Consider the following 17,263-nt stretch of genomic DNA (forward strand, 5'->3'; position numbering starts at 1 on the left):
TTGCATATGCAGGACATTTTCTGTGAAGATTCCTGCACTGACGCCTGTCTGATATAATCCAACGCCCTTCGTGGTATTAGCCAGGGGAGTAGTTGTTTTCTGATAGGTGTCAGTCCATTAAACCTACTGTGTAGGTATATAGAGACTGGCTTGAACGTTTGAAGTTCCATTTGCTTTAGATTTGTTTATTGCCAGTCTTCAAGCATAGCCCATTGACTAATAAGAAAGTTTTTATTCCTTATTTAGAGGAATCGGGCAAATTACGGATGTGCAGTTGGTTAGTTCCTCGTCCACTAGATGGAGTGACATTTTTGATGTTCGCTCCAACTTCGGAAGAGGAATGAAATACTCTGAAAGAATTTCGATTTTCAATTGTGGAATATCATTGACTTTAGGTCGATGATGGTCACTATCTTGCACTGATGAGTGGCTAATAAGCCCGAAACCGGTCTGCAAGTGTGCCCGTTCCATAATTGAAGGTCGACTCTTTCAGTTGTATTGCCAATTGCATATGCAGGACATTTTCTGTGAAGATTCCTGCACTGACGCCTGTCTGATATAATCCAACGCCCTTCGTGGTATTAGCCAGAGGAGTAGTTGTTTTCTGATAGGTGTCAGTCCATTAAACCTACTGTGTAGGTATATAGAGACTGGCTTGAACGTTTGAAGTTCCATTTGCTTTAGATTAGCTACAGAATTTTATCAATTTGGTCAAGAAACTATATGCAAGTAAATATTATATACGAGGTATGGTCAAGAAATAACGAAATTTTTTTTATTGTTCATTTATTCTTCTACAATTATGGGGTCGCTCTCAAAATAGTTCCCATTAAATATTATGCACTTGTGCCAGTGCTTCTTTCAATTCTCGAAACACTTCTCAAACACTATCTTTGGTTTAGCCTTCAGCGATGAGCTTTTAATGTCAACTGAGTTCGTGAAACGACAGCTCTTTAACGCTCTCTTTATTTTTGGAAATTGAAAAAAGTCAAACGGAGCCATCTCTGGTGGATATGAAGGCTGGAGCATATCACAGTATTGTTTTTGGCCAAAAATTCACGAATGCAATGAAGTGTGAGCAGGTGAATTAACGTTGTGCAAAAGCTACGAACTGTGATCCCACAAATCCGGCCATTTTTTAGGATTGCTTTACCTAAACGGCGTTAAACTTGTAGGCTGTTTGACCTCGTAGCCAGAATTCATGATGCACGTTGAAATTGTAGAACATAGTGAGCATAGCCTTCTCGTTAGACCGCATTTGTCGAGCCTCTTGGTGAGCCAGAATGCCTCCACTGGGACGATTGAGTCTTAATTTTGACGTCATATCCGTAAACAAATGTTTTGTCACCTCTTTGTTTTTCAAAGTTCGATAATTTTGGAAAAAAATGCATGGCATGTGACAATCGATATGCCAACATTATCAAAGACTTCCCTGACTTCCTTTATTGTAATTCGGTTGTTGATGTGCCAAGGCGTTCACCATCCCCAAAGTTTTCTTAGCCATCTTGGAAAAACTGCAATTGTTAATCTGAATACTGTTAGCGAATGCTTAAAAACACCTTCCGGTTCTGGTGCAGATGTTTTCAGTCGCAGACCCAGGACAGAGATATCAACCTGCCTAGGAACCTATGCGACTGTTTTTCAAGCGGAAAGTTACTCTATTGAATTGTGTGCGGAGCGATTGGAAGAATCCAACCTCATACTCAAGTCAATTAAAATATTCTTAGATAGTCAAGCGGCGTTGGCGGCTCTTACCGAGCAACGTCTAAATTGGTAGCAAATTGTCAAAAACGGCTCACTCGATAGGAAGACTTAACAGATTGTCGCTGGTCTGGATTCCTGGCCATACTGGCCTAGAAGGCAATGAGACTTCCTTGCAAAGGAGGGTGCTGCAAGCAGCTTCGTCGGACCAGAACCTCTCACTGGCATCGCTTTAGGCTTTGCCAAACAAACCTTGAACACCTGGATGGCAAGAAGATTTATGGACTTCTGGCAGAATCTTCTAGGATTGGCTCACTCCAAGGCGTTTATTCACCTTTCGAAGCTTGATACCAAACAATTATTGGACTACAGTTGGAATGAACTACGATGTCCAAAATAATTCTCCAAAATAATCTCCAGTTTGTTCCAAAATATCCATTTCATTTTGATGTTTTGTGATTTGATATCATTGAATATTAAGTTCTTGTTACAATACTGTATAATTTTGAGTAATTGTTGGTGTTAACAAAAAATAAAAATAACTTTGCGCCAAAAACTTTGAAAATTATTTTACTCTTCAAAAAAATTGACCGTGTTTAACACTATAGTTGTGTAATTTGTAATATTGCAGCCTGAATGAAAAGAGGAATGAAAATTTCTATGTTTTTTACCACTTTTATTTGTAACTAACGTTACTGCAGTTTCGTCGTTTATGGACATTCTCAAACTTATGATCTCCTACCACGTAGTAACGGCTACATCCATCAATTTAATATTGCAGGCTTTTAAAATGAACTGTCGTATACAGGATGCTGTCTATTTATCGTTTAAGCAATTTTTTTTCGTAGTCCCCATTAAAAAAAAGGTACAAAAATATAACTTCACTTAGATGGCCATGACTTCGAATCTAGATGTTTTTCTCAATGCTGAACAACTTTTTTAAATAACATTTTCCGAGATTTATCAAAATAAGAGTACTTTACTTTTGTATCAAAATCAAATATTTGAGGGCTCCTCGTATATTACGTGTGATTTACTGTATTTTATTGGTGCATGTTTAGTTTTAGGGGATGCACAAACTTTTATCAAGAATAATGTTTTGTCGAAAAACCCTTAATAAAGAAGTTTCCCATATGGTGCATACTTTGGAGATGACACTGTATATATATATATATATATATATATATATATATATATATATCAATATCTATTGTTTACTGTAATGTCACCTCGAATGAATCACTTCCTATGAATTTTGTTATAAAAAAGCATACGTTTGTGATGTCAATATCCATTGAAATTTTGATTTCATTTCGTGTTGTTCACTGGGATAAACTTTTCTTCGGGGCCTGGGCATTTACTTTCACTTCTTGAGATGCAGCTGCCTGTGAACGCTACTGCTTTCATTCTACCTAGATTTCAAGTCGTAAAACAGCTGTCTACTTTAACATCTTTCAAGTTAACAATAGCAAGTCCCCGAATTAGATCAAAAAATCCACCGAAACTGTTCGGTAACAATGAATAAATAAATGTGGTCGGTTTTGGCCTGAATCGCAGAATGAGAATTCTTGCAGAAATATTTGGTGTAATTCAAAATGTTGAGTAGTCGTAGATAGGTGAATCTATTTAAAATCTGTTTTTCCTTTAACCAGCTGTCGCACCCCTACGAACGACAACCTTCAGAAGTCGAAACTTCTGCGAGCTAAGGATTAACGAGGTCTTACCTTTTAACGTGTGATTCGAATGGTTTTATAATTATTATCTATGAAACTATTAAGTCGATGCGGCAAAACATTTTTTTCTATACAAATATTGGTAAAACTCCTGTTTGTAAAAAATATTTACTTCAAAGGTATATAAAAAAAAATTACTACCGATAGGACTATTCGCAATTTAGGGTATCATCGAGGGTGTTCATTTTAAAACAACTGAGGAAAGTGTCACTCCCACATAGCATATGGTACAATATTGTGGGGCAGTTCCACCAATTCAATAAAAGTCTTCAAACTCGAAAAAAGGCGGTTCGAACAATTGCGTTTGCAGGTTACAAAGACGACTGTAGGCCACTATTCCAAAAATACGATATTATGACATTACCTTGATTTGTTTGAAATAAAAAAATTTTTACAGTCATCTGATTGTTTCCGGCACTTCACCAGCTTACATTCACTTAATGTTTTATTTGATTTTTTGAAATCCAATTGACTCGCTATCCTAAATATTCATCTCATTCTTCACGTAGCATTCAAAATTTGTGAAATTATAAGGCCGTTTGTACAGGATTTGTCATGGAAAATGTAACAAAAACAGCCATTCTTGTGATATCAGGAAAATGTATAATTCCTAGCCATTTTGATATCATATTTCTGATTTCGTTTAAGAGTGTTGATTGTCTTTCTGAATTTTTCATTCAGGTGGGACGGTTTTTTTTTAATTTCTTTCGAGTCATAGATTTTGATTTGGCATTTTAATTCTATAAAAAACATGCATCGTTAAACCAAGATAAGAAATACATTCCATCATTTGACCTAGTTATGAAATATTCTAATTTTATTTATCTCTAATTTTCGTCCAATGTGATTTTTATTTACTCTTTAGTTCAATAAAATGGGAACATAATGCAGGGTTCAATGTCCTCAAAATGTTCAAAATTTGTATAAGGAAATGTTACATTGAATATAATTTTTGAAAACGAGTAATTACCGAGCTCGTTTTTTTTTATATTTGACGATAAACAAAATTGTTGATGAACTAGCTATTGCCCGCGACTTTTGCGTGGAGTTCAGTTTTTAGGTTTTCGCAGATTTCCTAACAGTGAAGAGATCTCAAGGTTCATAAAAAATCACCTTTACTAATGTATTTCAGAGTCATTCTTTGTTTGAAGTCGAGAATATTATTAACCTAATTTTTCTTTTTTTCCAATTTGTTCAAAAGCAATTGCTAAGACTGGGGATGATTATTTTCTTGACAACGTCTTTATGGATATGCATATTTCATATCAAAAAAAATCAAAAAATAAATAGATAAGTACTTTTTGATTTTCATGGAATTATTTTCCAGCAGCTTCACTGCATTAACCTTTCCTTATTTCATATCATTTCTAGAAACATGTGGATTCGTTTTCCGATGGCATTTCAGGTTAGCTTCCCAAATTTCTGCTACCGCAGTTGTCGGTTGATTGGTCAAACCACCAACACTGACATAAAAACTTGGCAAGTTGACTTGGGTGTCACACCAATAGGTGGTTCCACTTATGTTTCGCTTGCGTTTACGCAGCTATTTTTATCAAGTACTTTCTTGGTTTTTCTCATTTTGTCTTCAATCGAGGACCCCCTGCCCGGTACTGACGATGCCCAATAGGCTGAAACAGCTGTCTACCGGTGGCTCTTGAATTGAAATCAATATGGGAATGATCAAAAAGTACTTATCTATTTATTTTTTGATTTTCATGGAATTATTTTCCAGCAGCTTGACTGCATTAACCTTTTTTGATTTCATATCATTTCTAGAAATATGTGGATTCGTTTTCCGAATGCATTTCAGGTTAGCTTCCCAAATTTCTGCTACCGCAGTTGTCGGTTGATTGGTCAAACCACCAACACTGACATAAAAACTTGGCAAGTTGACTTGGGTGTCACACCAATAGGTGGTTCCACTTATGTTTCGCTTGCGTTTACGCAGCTATTTTTATCAAGTACTTTCTTGGTTTTTCTCATTTTGTCTTCAATCGAGGACCGCCTGCCCGGTACTGACGATGCCCAATAGGCTGAAACAGCTATCTACCGGTGGCTCTTGAATTGAAATCAATATGGGAATGATCAAAGAGTACTTATCTATTTATTTTTTGATTTTCATGGAATTATTTTCCAGCAGCTTGACTGAATTAACCTTTCTAGGTTAATTAACTACTCTAGGTAACTAACTACTCTGAATACGAAGTATTCAGAGTAGTTAGTTACATATTACAATTATACTAGGGCATAAAAACGATTATTCGAGTGAGTAGGTAATAAAATATTTAACATTATCACAATGTAACACGATGTAACACAATGTATACAGAACACATAAAAGCTCGAACCAATAGAACAATTTGATGATGTGAAACATGCAAATTGAAAAAAAAGAAATTCAGAAAATTCATAGAGTACGTGAAGTAATATATATTTTCGACCCAGCCTTGAATGAATATAAACTAACAGAATCTTCAATGTGGTATGGTTATTGGTTGAAATCATTCAATCCTCTGAAAAACAACGATTTCATAGATTGCTTTGTTCTTGTCCTGGAAATGTGGAATTGATTGGTGGTTCTTGTGTTGTAGTCATGAATTTGATTATTGTACGTAATGAAGGAATCAAAATATTTTGGTAATAAATTTTCTGGTTATTTTATAAATAAATATCATACTTGAGTAATACAGTCTATCTGCCACATCATACCATTTAGGGCAATCAGCATGCATTGAATGGGAGTGTATCTATTACATTTTAAGATGATTCTTAAACCTCGATTTTGCAGTTTCTGTAACTTCTGTATATTGTTTTTATCTGAAAGATAAAGCACAGTGGAACAATAATCAAAATGGGGCTGTATAATGGTTCTGTATATTGTTATTTTTGAAAACATGGAAACTCCCGATGAAATCCTGGAGAAATAAAATAGTTTTTTGATATCTTCCTACAAATATCGTTACAGTGTGCATTGAGTGTTAGTGATTCATCCAACACGAAGCCTAATACTTGAATTCTGACACCCATTCAATTTTGTCCCCCACCACTTCAAGTTGCTTTTCATAGTCAATTGATTTAAGTTTATGTTTCTTACTAATTATCATTGATTTGGTTTTATTCGTATCAACTTTTAGTTTATTTTCGTTCAAATATATTTACATTTTTTTTTAAATCGATTCATGCGCTCCACTGTTTCAACAACGTCATGTCCATAACATTGTATAGTGTCTGTCGAGATGTATTCTATTGTTTTTTTTATTCATTTTGAAGTGTAAAAGGGTTAAATGACAGTAAATTTCAAGTATTGTCCTAGCGACGATACTTGTTTAAGATTAATTTTAAAAGTGATAATTTAGAATATTTCAAATTCGAAGTTGAATATTCAAAGAAATAAAATATGAGACTTGTTTTTTTCAAGTGTCTTTATCATTTGCAAAGTGATATGAATACGTGACGGTGATAATTTTTTATTTGAATTATAAGTCGTCACAGCAAATTGAAATCTGAACATAATTGAATTGATAGGAATAAACATCGTCTTGATGAAAAATTTCACAAAGCCTTGTTTCCTCAGAATTCGACTTGGATATGTTATAAAAATATAATTTTTTTTTAATATTCAAAATTGAGTACTCATAAGGTGTATTTGGTACCCATTCTTTGGGAAGTGTAATTCAATATTGAAAGTAGAAAGTTGTTTTAGATAAGCTCTCTGATGTGTGATCTGAAAAGAAATGTCTATGAATGATGTACGTTCCATCCCATTTCCAATATCGAAGCTGAAATCCACGAAGTGCCAAATTCAAAATTCAACTTCCAGTCTGGGAAAATATTAAGTCGTCCATACAATTTCTCTGGCAATAGCTTTAGTTTTTGAACGTGATTTCATGGGATAATCAATACAAAGTGAAACATCGTTGATACTGAATTCGAACCATAGAAAAAGCGCATTACAAAATAATCGTATCAAATCTGAATATAAATTTCCTTGAAAATTACGCGTTGTCTGAATTCATCGTTGCAGGAAATAAATTCGAATCAGTTCCGAGGCGGGGTTATTGTGTTAGAAAATTATATATAGAATACCGAAACTAATTGCTTCGAAACCTGTTCGGTTGTTTAATATCCGAGGTCAAGCGAAATTGTCTTTTTTCGACGCCACTCAGCTGTGAAATATATTATGAAACCAAACGATTTGTCTCGCAACCTTGTTTACCAACAACACGAAAAACTGAATATATCAAACATAAATGTAAAAACTGTAGAGAAAATTATGACGAAATAGAGTTTGATGAGTATTATACGCTGGCTATATCGAATAATAATCACAACACAACAAAAAAATATTTTTTGAATGTTTCCTACACTAAATTAGTCAATTTCTACTAATTTTGGGGTGATAAAAACGAAAATAACAATGAAAAATTTTTATTAGCTGTGGTTTTTGAGATACACAGTACTTAATCTTAAAGAGTAGTTATACTATACGTGAAAAGTGAAAGTACATAAAACAATAGTGTTATGTTTCTTTTAGAATATTTTAAGTACAAAATTAATAAAAAAAACATTATTCTTAGTGTTTTGACAAATAAAAGAAGTTTGTACCACTAAATTTCAATTAAGTCCATCCGATTCATTGTAAGATCGGTGTCGTTTAGCTTGTCTTTTATAAAACACTTCTGGAGCATCCCTACACACAGACCAGCAGTAGTCTGCAAGCATTGCTTCATTCCAACGGCCCTGATACCTCTGTTCCATTAAGGCAATGTCTTGATGGAATCTTTCTCCATGTTCGTCACTCACAGCTCCACAGTTTTGTAGGAAGAAATTAAGATGAGAGTGAAGAAAATGAATTTTTAAGGACATGTTGCATCCAAGTTGGTAAGCTTGAAGAAGCTCTTTAACCAATGCTTTTGTTACCTAAAAACCCATGTACAACCCCCTTAAAGGCTTCCCAGGCTCTTTTTTCATTTCCTGTTAAAATCATGTCAAAAGCAGGATCATTTACGATTTCACGGATTTGAGGCCCAATAAAGATGCCTTCCTTGACTTTAGCATCACTCAACCTGGGAAACTTTGCTCTCAAGTACTTAAAAGCTTGTCCTTCCAGGTCCATGGCCTTCACAAAGTTTTTCATTAGTCCCAACTTAATATCTAATGGGGGAAGGAGAACATCCTTAGGATCTACAAGAGGCTCGTAAACTACATTTTTCTCATTAGGGTTTAGGTCTCGTGTAGGCCAGTTCATTTTTTTATAGTGAGATTTTCTATCCCGACTGTCCCACAGACACAAAAAACAACAGTACTTGGTGAACCCTAATTGCATTCCTAGGAGTATAGCAATGACTTTCAGATCACCACAGATGTGCCACTTGTGTTGTTCATATTTGATTGATTGGAGAAGTGTTTTCATATTTATATACGTTTCCTTCATGTGAACTGCATGACCTATAGGAATAGAGGGTAGCTGATTTCCATTATGCAGAAGTACAGCTTTTAAGCTTAGTTTTGAAGAGTCTATAAACAGTCTCCATTCATATGGAGTGTGATCCAAATTCAAGCAGTCCATCAAACCATTAACATCAGAACAAACTACGAGGTTTTCTTTTTTCTCAAAAAAAGGAAGCAAATCTTTTTAACGCTGTCTGTACTGAGATATTTTCACATCATGTTTTAGAAGATTCCACTGTTGTAGTCTTGACCCTAACAGCTCAGCCTTTTCCTTAGACAAGCGAAGATCTCTTATAAGGTCACTCAACTCTGCTTGACTAATTCTGTGCGGATCACTAGACCTATCGCTTACCTCAAAATCAGGGTCATAGGATGTAGAAGGATGGGTTGTTCCTTCTAAACAGTCTTCATCACCTTCCTCTAAAATTTCATAGTTTTGGGGTGGAGAAGGGACTGGCAAATTGTCTGAGTGTGGTACAGGCCGAAGAGCAGATGGGAGATTAGGGTATTTAACCGTTCCTCTTTTCTTCATAGATAAACCTTGCTTAATGGGAGGAGTTAAGCAGAAATAACAGTCGTCTGTATGATTGGTAGGCTCACGCCAAACCATAGGTACTGCAAAAGCCATTGCCCGGTTTTTATTTTTCAGCCACTCTCGCAATATGACGGAACAAGAATTACAACATATATGAGGAGCCCATGATTTATCTTGGTCCCCAACTTTCACACCAAAATAATGTTCATAGGCTGTCTTAACGATAGGTGTCATTTTACGTTTCTGAGCCTTAAATGTTATTTCACCACATATATAGCAAAAGCTATCGACAGAATCCACACACTTTCGAGGCATTTCAGATCAGCACTTAAATTAATTTAAAAATCAACTTCACACGATAATTTCAATAGCAACCACGTGCGTACAATTGACAAACTCACATAGGTTATGTTTACTACTTAAGAACAGTTGATGAGAGGGGTGTTATGTAAACAAACATGTGTACCAACTGTTGGTGATGAAATATTTCATTTGTTGAAAACTCAATATACATATATATAATATAATGATACTATATCTTGAAAACAAGAGCTAATATATAATTTTTATGGTCACTTTCGGTTTTAACACGTGGAAATACATTAAAATCATCTAATTTCAACCCCGAAACAAAAACTTTGTTGTGTTGTGTAATAATATAATAGGTCTACTTCATCTTTCCCAGACGCCAACTCATTTAGTGAAACACGCGCCTAGAAGAATGTTGCAGTTTTAGTGTTTGGAGCAATGATTGTTTGGATATGATAATAATTGGTGGAAAAACAGCACTCACCCCAAACTGGGCAGAGCTCGCAACTCTTTCATGGAAAAGGCAGAGCGTCAAATTTCGTTCCCAGAGAATTTTATAAATTTGAAAACCATCTGCCCTGCATTCAGCATCCCTTTGAGAACCCAACCTTCGACAGAGTTTTTACACAAGACTCGGTATACAGCGTGTATTGATTATCTCCAGATACCTGGAGATCCTGAAAAACTGATGCCTCTTCAAAGACGAAAACCATGGGGCCCTGGGCTCAGCACCCCTTTGAGTACCCAATCATTGACAGATTTTTTACGCAAGTCTCGGTATGGAACTTTTACCAATTGTCTCAAAGAGTAGAACTTTTTTCCATTTCATCAGCTACTTTTATACTCTAAAGAACAAATAGGCGTATTTTCCTTCAGAAGGGCTGTGGTTTAGGTTGTAGGTACAGTTGCATTTGAAGGCATAAAATCTGATATAAATCTCTTATCAGGAGGTCAGCAGCTCCATAACCTTCCAGTACATTGTGCCAGGAATCCAATCCAGAGACAATTTGTTGAGTTTTTCTAATGGAGAGTTTTTTGGCAGTTCAATATCAACTTGGACGTTGCATGGTGTGAGTCGAATCCTTCCAGAACCGTCCAGTCTCTAAGAATCTTATTATCGATTTATAATTATAAATTGCACCGGAATCCAAAGATAATTTCGATCTATATGTGAACCAACATATGTTCTTAGTATTTCCCCTTCCAGAGAATCCAGTCTTTGTGACTCTGGATTGAGATTGATTGTATAATGCAGGTCGTAATAGATTGTTTGAGGCACCAGGTCAAAGGTTATTCTCAGAATACTCTGATTTTCAATGTCGAACAGTAGTTTGCTACACTCCGCATACATAAGTCTGTTTTGAGTAATTGGCAATATGCACAATTGTATTTGTTGTCCATCTAGCCTCTCTCTCAAGAGGAATGTGGAAGGAGTTGAGTCTAGAAAAATTTCTATAGCCTGGACTATCTCTGTTGCTGATGGCACCGGAGATAGACAGGCAAGGCTGTCTCGAGAGCTTCGCCTGAGCAGTTGCTGTGAAGTTTTCGAACACCAGGCAATTGGTCTGTCAATCGTTCATCCAATAGACTTGTTTGACACCTGAAACCCAAGATTTTTCACAGATTCTTTGTCCTCAGGGATGATCTGACTTTGTGCAGAAACCTTTTACAAGTGAGCATTTAAGGTGAGTTTTGATCGGGGATAATACTTAGATATTTTCCACTGCAAATTGAATAACTTGAGCTTTAAACGAAAGTGGAGTTGAAACACCCAGAGTCATTTCCTAGTGAAGGCATTGAGTCGGAGGTCATTTTCAGAATGCCACAGCTTTTAATGTCAACCAGTACAATGCACAATGTGTCTCTCCCCAGAAATGTGTGAAGAGGAGGTACGTCTAGAAGGATTTCGATGACCGCTGACGGTGTGGCGAAGATGGCACCAGATAAAGCCAGACAAAACTGTTTCTACGCTAGAAAGCACTAGAGAACAGAGTTATAGTTATACATTGATATACTCTCTTAGATAAGTGAAGTGGAGGTGAAGAGAGTTGAACTGATTAATTGTCCACAAGAGAGAATGTTTGTGGATAGAACCTTTCCAGTATGGTTACTAATCTCGAGATAATGGAGATTGAAGTGGTTTTATATAAGACTTGACTTGGATTTGGAACGTATTGATTAAAAATCTGTCAACGAGTTGGAACTTGTAAAGCAGAAAATACAAATCAAAACTACAAAAATCATTTGACTTCTGGAGTATTCTTCAATTACATAGAAGACTTCATTCAGATTACGAAAACATGAATTTTGGCTTGTTCATATGAGCTTCAATTGGGTACCCAGTTATAGCCTGCCAGGGCAGGTCTTGGACACCTTCATGGCTCCGTCGGGAATGGCTATACAGGCTCTTGATCCACCAAATGTAGTGATTGGTGCTAGGTGCTTGAGACCGTGATGCATTTCAACACAACACATTCAATTTGAAATTACAGTAATTTTTTTAAATATATTGAATAATACTTGAGTTTTTTCCCCACACCAAATCGTTATTTTTAACACCTCGACACGTGTTTCGATCACCAAGTGATCATCTTCAAAGAGAAAGATTAAAACAGTTTGTAAAATGTTGTTTTATTTGTTTATAGAACATCATTGAAATACTAAAAAAAGTTGAACAATGCTAATTTGTAAAAATAAAAAAATCAACTAATAATGGATTGAACAATCAGTAAACTGTCAATTATATATATGAACAATAAAAAAGTGAAATTGTAATACAATAGAATGAAATAATCAAAATCAATCATTGAATGATAAAAATACAATGGTTTTCGGGTGATAACTAGTGATGGCGATTGTAGATACTAACAAACGAAACGTCGTGAGGTAACTTGAAATAATTTTTTTATTTTGCCTTTTTTTCATCATTTATCGTAATTATTTTATCTCATTGTTTGTATTTCACTTTTATATGGTTTGTATGTATTTGAAATTTCACTTATTATTTAATCCATAGTAATAATAATATAATCATTTCATATTACGATAATTTGTTTTCTTCACAAATTAGCGTTCTTTCAATTTTTGTTTATTAGTTTTTGCCCAATTTCTTTTTTTTTAAATTTCTTCTGTTTCCTAACTAACTCAATCAAATATTTCGATTTGATTGTTTTTGGTATTTTTAATAATGCTAACACATAATTAATTTTTATTTTATTTATTCTTATTCTTTATCACTATTTGGTATACTGACTGTCATTTATCTATGAACTCACAAACACTCATAGAGAGATCTGGAATATCTGATGTTATGTTTAAGGTTTATAAAAAAAAATCGAATTCTTGTTTCACATGTTCTTTCCGACACAATCAGACTTTAAGTGACATTTTTCTATTTGATTCAGATATATAAATGTATACCTAGCCCAACTCAATAATTACTATTATTAGCACAATCCAGGGTGGCACCTAAGGTCACTTGACATTCTTTCAAGTACTCACGCTTTTTTTTTTCAGATTCCTTCGTCAACTCGCAAGAATGGACTCTGTCCCGCACAGTGCCGGACTTGCGATTGGGCATTGTAGGCTCCCTATCGTCCGGCAAATCCGCCCTGGTGCACCGTTACCTCACCGGCTCTTACATGCAGGAAGAGTCGCCTGAAGGTGGTCGCTTCAAAAAAGAAATCGTTGTTGACAATCACAGTTATCTGCTGTTGATCAGAGATGAGGGTGGACCTCCGGAGTTACAGGTGAGGAATGGTTTTTGAACAACGAAGAAATATAAAGATGTGATTATTCTTGTCACATTTTCTTCATTCCTTCATCTGAAACTTTATCAATAGTTTAAGTTGAGATTGCTGAGTAATGATACTATAAAATTGACCTCACACTACTTAAGTAAAGTCTGAATTTTTATTTGTCAGTAAACACTGAGTACACACACTGAGAATGTTTAATATGTTATAAACTCAATAATGTTACGACACATGCTGTGTAGAGGGAGCGTCTCTCAGAAATGAATTTTTCCATAGCTAATTTGTCTATTTCAAACTGAACTTGTGATTTTTATAAAATAGTTATAGATACTGTAAGAACATAGGTTTTAACGGCCGGGATCGTGATTAAAGAGAACAGAATCCGGCATGGTAGGCAGTGGAACTGGTAGTACCAAACGTTTCATCTGCTATTGCTGCAGACATCATCAGTGGTATATGCGTTGACTCGAGAACGAAGGTTATGTCTCGAAGTTTTTGCAACGACTGACCGGCAAGCTCCGTATTCATTCGTATTTATAATTTTAGAAGGTGGTGGGGGTGATGTTGACGATGGTGGTGGAGTATGGTGAGGATGGTGGTGAGGATATCCATGCGACTTTTCACTCCTGATTGGTCCGCACTTTTGCCATCAAGTTCTGATTAGTCCACGTTGGTGGGCTGCCAGTGGGATGTTTATCGGAGTTGTATTCTAGTTCATTTCTGATCCTCTTAGGTAGTGGATACCGTATTCTGTTGACCCGTTAGTTTCTGTTGAAATTGTTGAGATAGTTATAGATCCCAGTGGCGTCCCTATGAAGTAGTGCACGGTAATGCGTTGAACTACTCAGGACAGCTGTTACTTCGTATTTTATCACGTGGTATGTTTCTGCTAGGCGTTCTGTAACTGCGGATTTCTCCGGTTGCATGAGGTGGCAGTTACGCTTGTGTTCTTGGTGTTAATACTTCTTTTAGTAGTTTCAATGTTAACTGAAGTACAGGAAAAAGGAATTCTGTAAACACCGGCGAATGTCAGATGTTATGTTTTGTCCTTGACCGATCTGTCAAAACAGTTTTCCAATACGGTCCGTGACATTATTCATGTGAGGCAAATTGTCTGTGCCAACCATTGATGGCTGAATCGTGGTAACAATCGAAGAGTACTTCTTCAAGGATGAAGAGCATGTTTGAATTCTTTCGTTGCAAAACCTTTGGCCTGTAGAGTATGGTATGCATGACAAAGTTTTCCAGTTTTTCAAGATATTGCACACAAATTCTGTTGGCCCAATCCACAATAGTTTTCATTATAGCACGTTTTTGACCAGGATGGTGGTTTGAATTCTTGTCGAGATATCGATCAGTATGTGTGACCTAGTTTTCTGTAAGTTTTTTGATGACGAGTACATGGAATTTTTCCGTAGTTTTCCTTTTTCATCCAGTTTACAATGGATCTCGGGGGGTCAAACTGCATTCCATGCGCTGATACAGGAAATCTGTAGGAAAATAAAAGACATCAGTAAAGGAAAACTATAGTAATCACTTCGTTGTGGTTTTCAGTATCCGTGAGGCAAACTCGAGAATGTGTACAAAAACCACAAAGAGTAAAAAAAACCTTAGGAAGTTGATAACCGTTATGTACATATCTTAAAAAAAACTGTTAAAATCTATTTTTCCGTTAACCAGCTGTCGCCCTCTACGAACGACAACTCTCAAAAGTCGAAACTTGTGCGAGCTAAGGACTAACGAGGTCTTACCTTTCAACTTGTGATTCCTAACACACATATAGGTTATTCAAAAAATTAACATTGTATTTTTCACTCTTTTCAATTAATTTGACTTATATTTTGACTTTTAATGACTGAGCCACTTTTCACCTCATACCGCTGGCTATTCAAAAATAGTGATAAAGAAGCAATCAAATATGGACCACACTGTATAACATATTGAGAAACTTGACGTGTCCGAATGCCTTTCCTGGCTGCCATTGTATAAGCCAAAAATGAACACGTTTTGCATTACTTTATTTTTATACCGCGCACTGGCGTCCAATAAAAAATCGTCACGTTCCACGCAGGAACATTGAACCGCATTTTTCTTTGTAATCAGCTAACGGTAATAATGACCGATAGTACAATTAATCATTAATAGACTTGTCGAAGCCGACCACTTTATACGGTGTAGGTATGCATCCATCTCCGTCGTCGAGAATGATGTACGTCGTTGTTCTGATTTTATGATAAACGACGACAAGACAAGCCATAATGTTATGCGTCGGATCCGTCAGATAGGTCGGAGATTTATTTTAGAGAGAAGAAAAGCGAGTCACGAATATCATCGGTGGAGATTCAGTTTTTTACGGCATTTCACAGTGGCATAACAAACTATAGGAAGAGTTTCAAATCCGGCTCGAAGGGCCAATGTCGTCTGCTTAATCTTATTTACTCGCAGGCTGTCCCGGTGAACTTCATACTATCTTAGAATTATTAAAAATGAAGTGTTGAGTTCTTAAGTGAGTTACGTTAACTTTTATTTGTGTAGTAAGAAACTGAGCCATATTAACATGGCCAGTATTGCCAGGTCTTCTATATACTTTGCGGTAGATATTGTGTCAGAAAGAAAGTAGACTGTTACAAATAACAGTAGAAGATTTTTTTTCGCAATATTCCGCAGTCAATATAACTTTTTTCTTCAATTATCTAAATTGAAAGTGGTATATTTTTAGGAGAAATCAATTTTAGGAAGGAATACTTTTGGCTTTCTACTTCTACTTCAATAAATCATTCTGCTATTGCGAGCGGAAACAAATCTAACGAATCAAAAACTGAGAAAATCGATCCAGCCGTTCTTGAGTTAAAATGGTGTCACTGAATACAATTTTTCCCCTTTATATTATATACAGTGTGGATGCCAATAGTCCCTCCTTTCGTAACTTTTTAAAGGAACAAATTATCAAGGTCGGAAGAAAAATAACGTAAGAGGGTGTAACTTTCAGAACTTTTTGATAGAAAAGACGATAGAGTTGCATCACTCGTCGTCAAGAGGGATCTTTTAAGGGACCACGTCTGCTTGTCTTCACATTTATTCATCAACTCATCTGTCACTTGGAAATTGTGAAATATTCTGATGACCGATTGAAAACATACGAAGTCTGTTCAGAAAATGAGGTGAATTTTCATATTTCTCTGAACATATGTATGTAATCTTCAATTTCTATTTTATCCTCTTCAATATAGCTCCCTCCAGATATAATACACTTATGCCGGGGTTTTTACAATCCTCCAAGCAATTCTGAAATGCAATTTTTAGTATGTCTTTGAACTCTTTAGAGACTCGGGTTTTTTCTTCTCAATCGTCGCAAAATGCAGTATTTTTATGAGTCTCTTCAATCTTAGAAACAGGAAAAAATCTCAGGGTGCCAAATCTGGTGAATTCGATGGCTGAAGCATGATTAGTGTGTTGTTTCTGGCCAAAAATTAGGAACAACCAATGACGAGTGAGCAGGTGCATTACCGTGATGCAAAAGTCATGAATTGTTTTTCTATAATACTTCAAGATGATATTACTTATTGATCATAGAACCATGTGGCAAGAACTCCTGATGCACTACGTCACGGTAATCGAAGAAAACAGTGAGCATTTGATCGTACTTGGCGTGCTCTTTTAGTCGTGGCTCTCCTGTACTCTATTGGGACGATTGGACTTTGATTTCCATGTCATAACTATATACCCAAGATTCGTCACCAGAATAACTTTTTTAGGCAAATCTGGTTCACCATATGGAA

General features: G+C 35.9%; 1 protein-coding gene across 4 annotated transcripts in view; it reads left to right on the forward strand.

Moving 5' to 3' along the window:
* CenG1A (Centaurin gamma 1A) overlaps positions 1 to 17,263 on the forward strand; it is a 146,359-nt gene that overhangs the window by 67,393 nt on the left and 61,703 nt on the right. For all 4 annotated transcript variants that reach the window (XM_074182995.1, XM_074182993.1, XM_074182994.1 and 1 more), the window contains one exon: positions 13,246 to 13,478. In XM_074182995.1, the coding sequence (XP_074039096.1) occupies positions 13,246 to 13,478 (233 nt within the window). The remainder of the gene's footprint in view (positions 1 to 13,245; positions 13,479 to 17,263) is intronic.

This window comes from Leptinotarsa decemlineata, unplaced genomic scaffold (assembly GCF_025532065.1).
Source record: "Leptinotarsa decemlineata unplaced genomic scaffold, Ldec_3_MD MMD2_tig00026330_RagTag_RagTag, whole genome shotgun sequence".
Classification (NCBI taxonomy): Eukaryota; Metazoa; Arthropoda; class Insecta; order Coleoptera; family Chrysomelidae; genus Leptinotarsa; species Leptinotarsa decemlineata.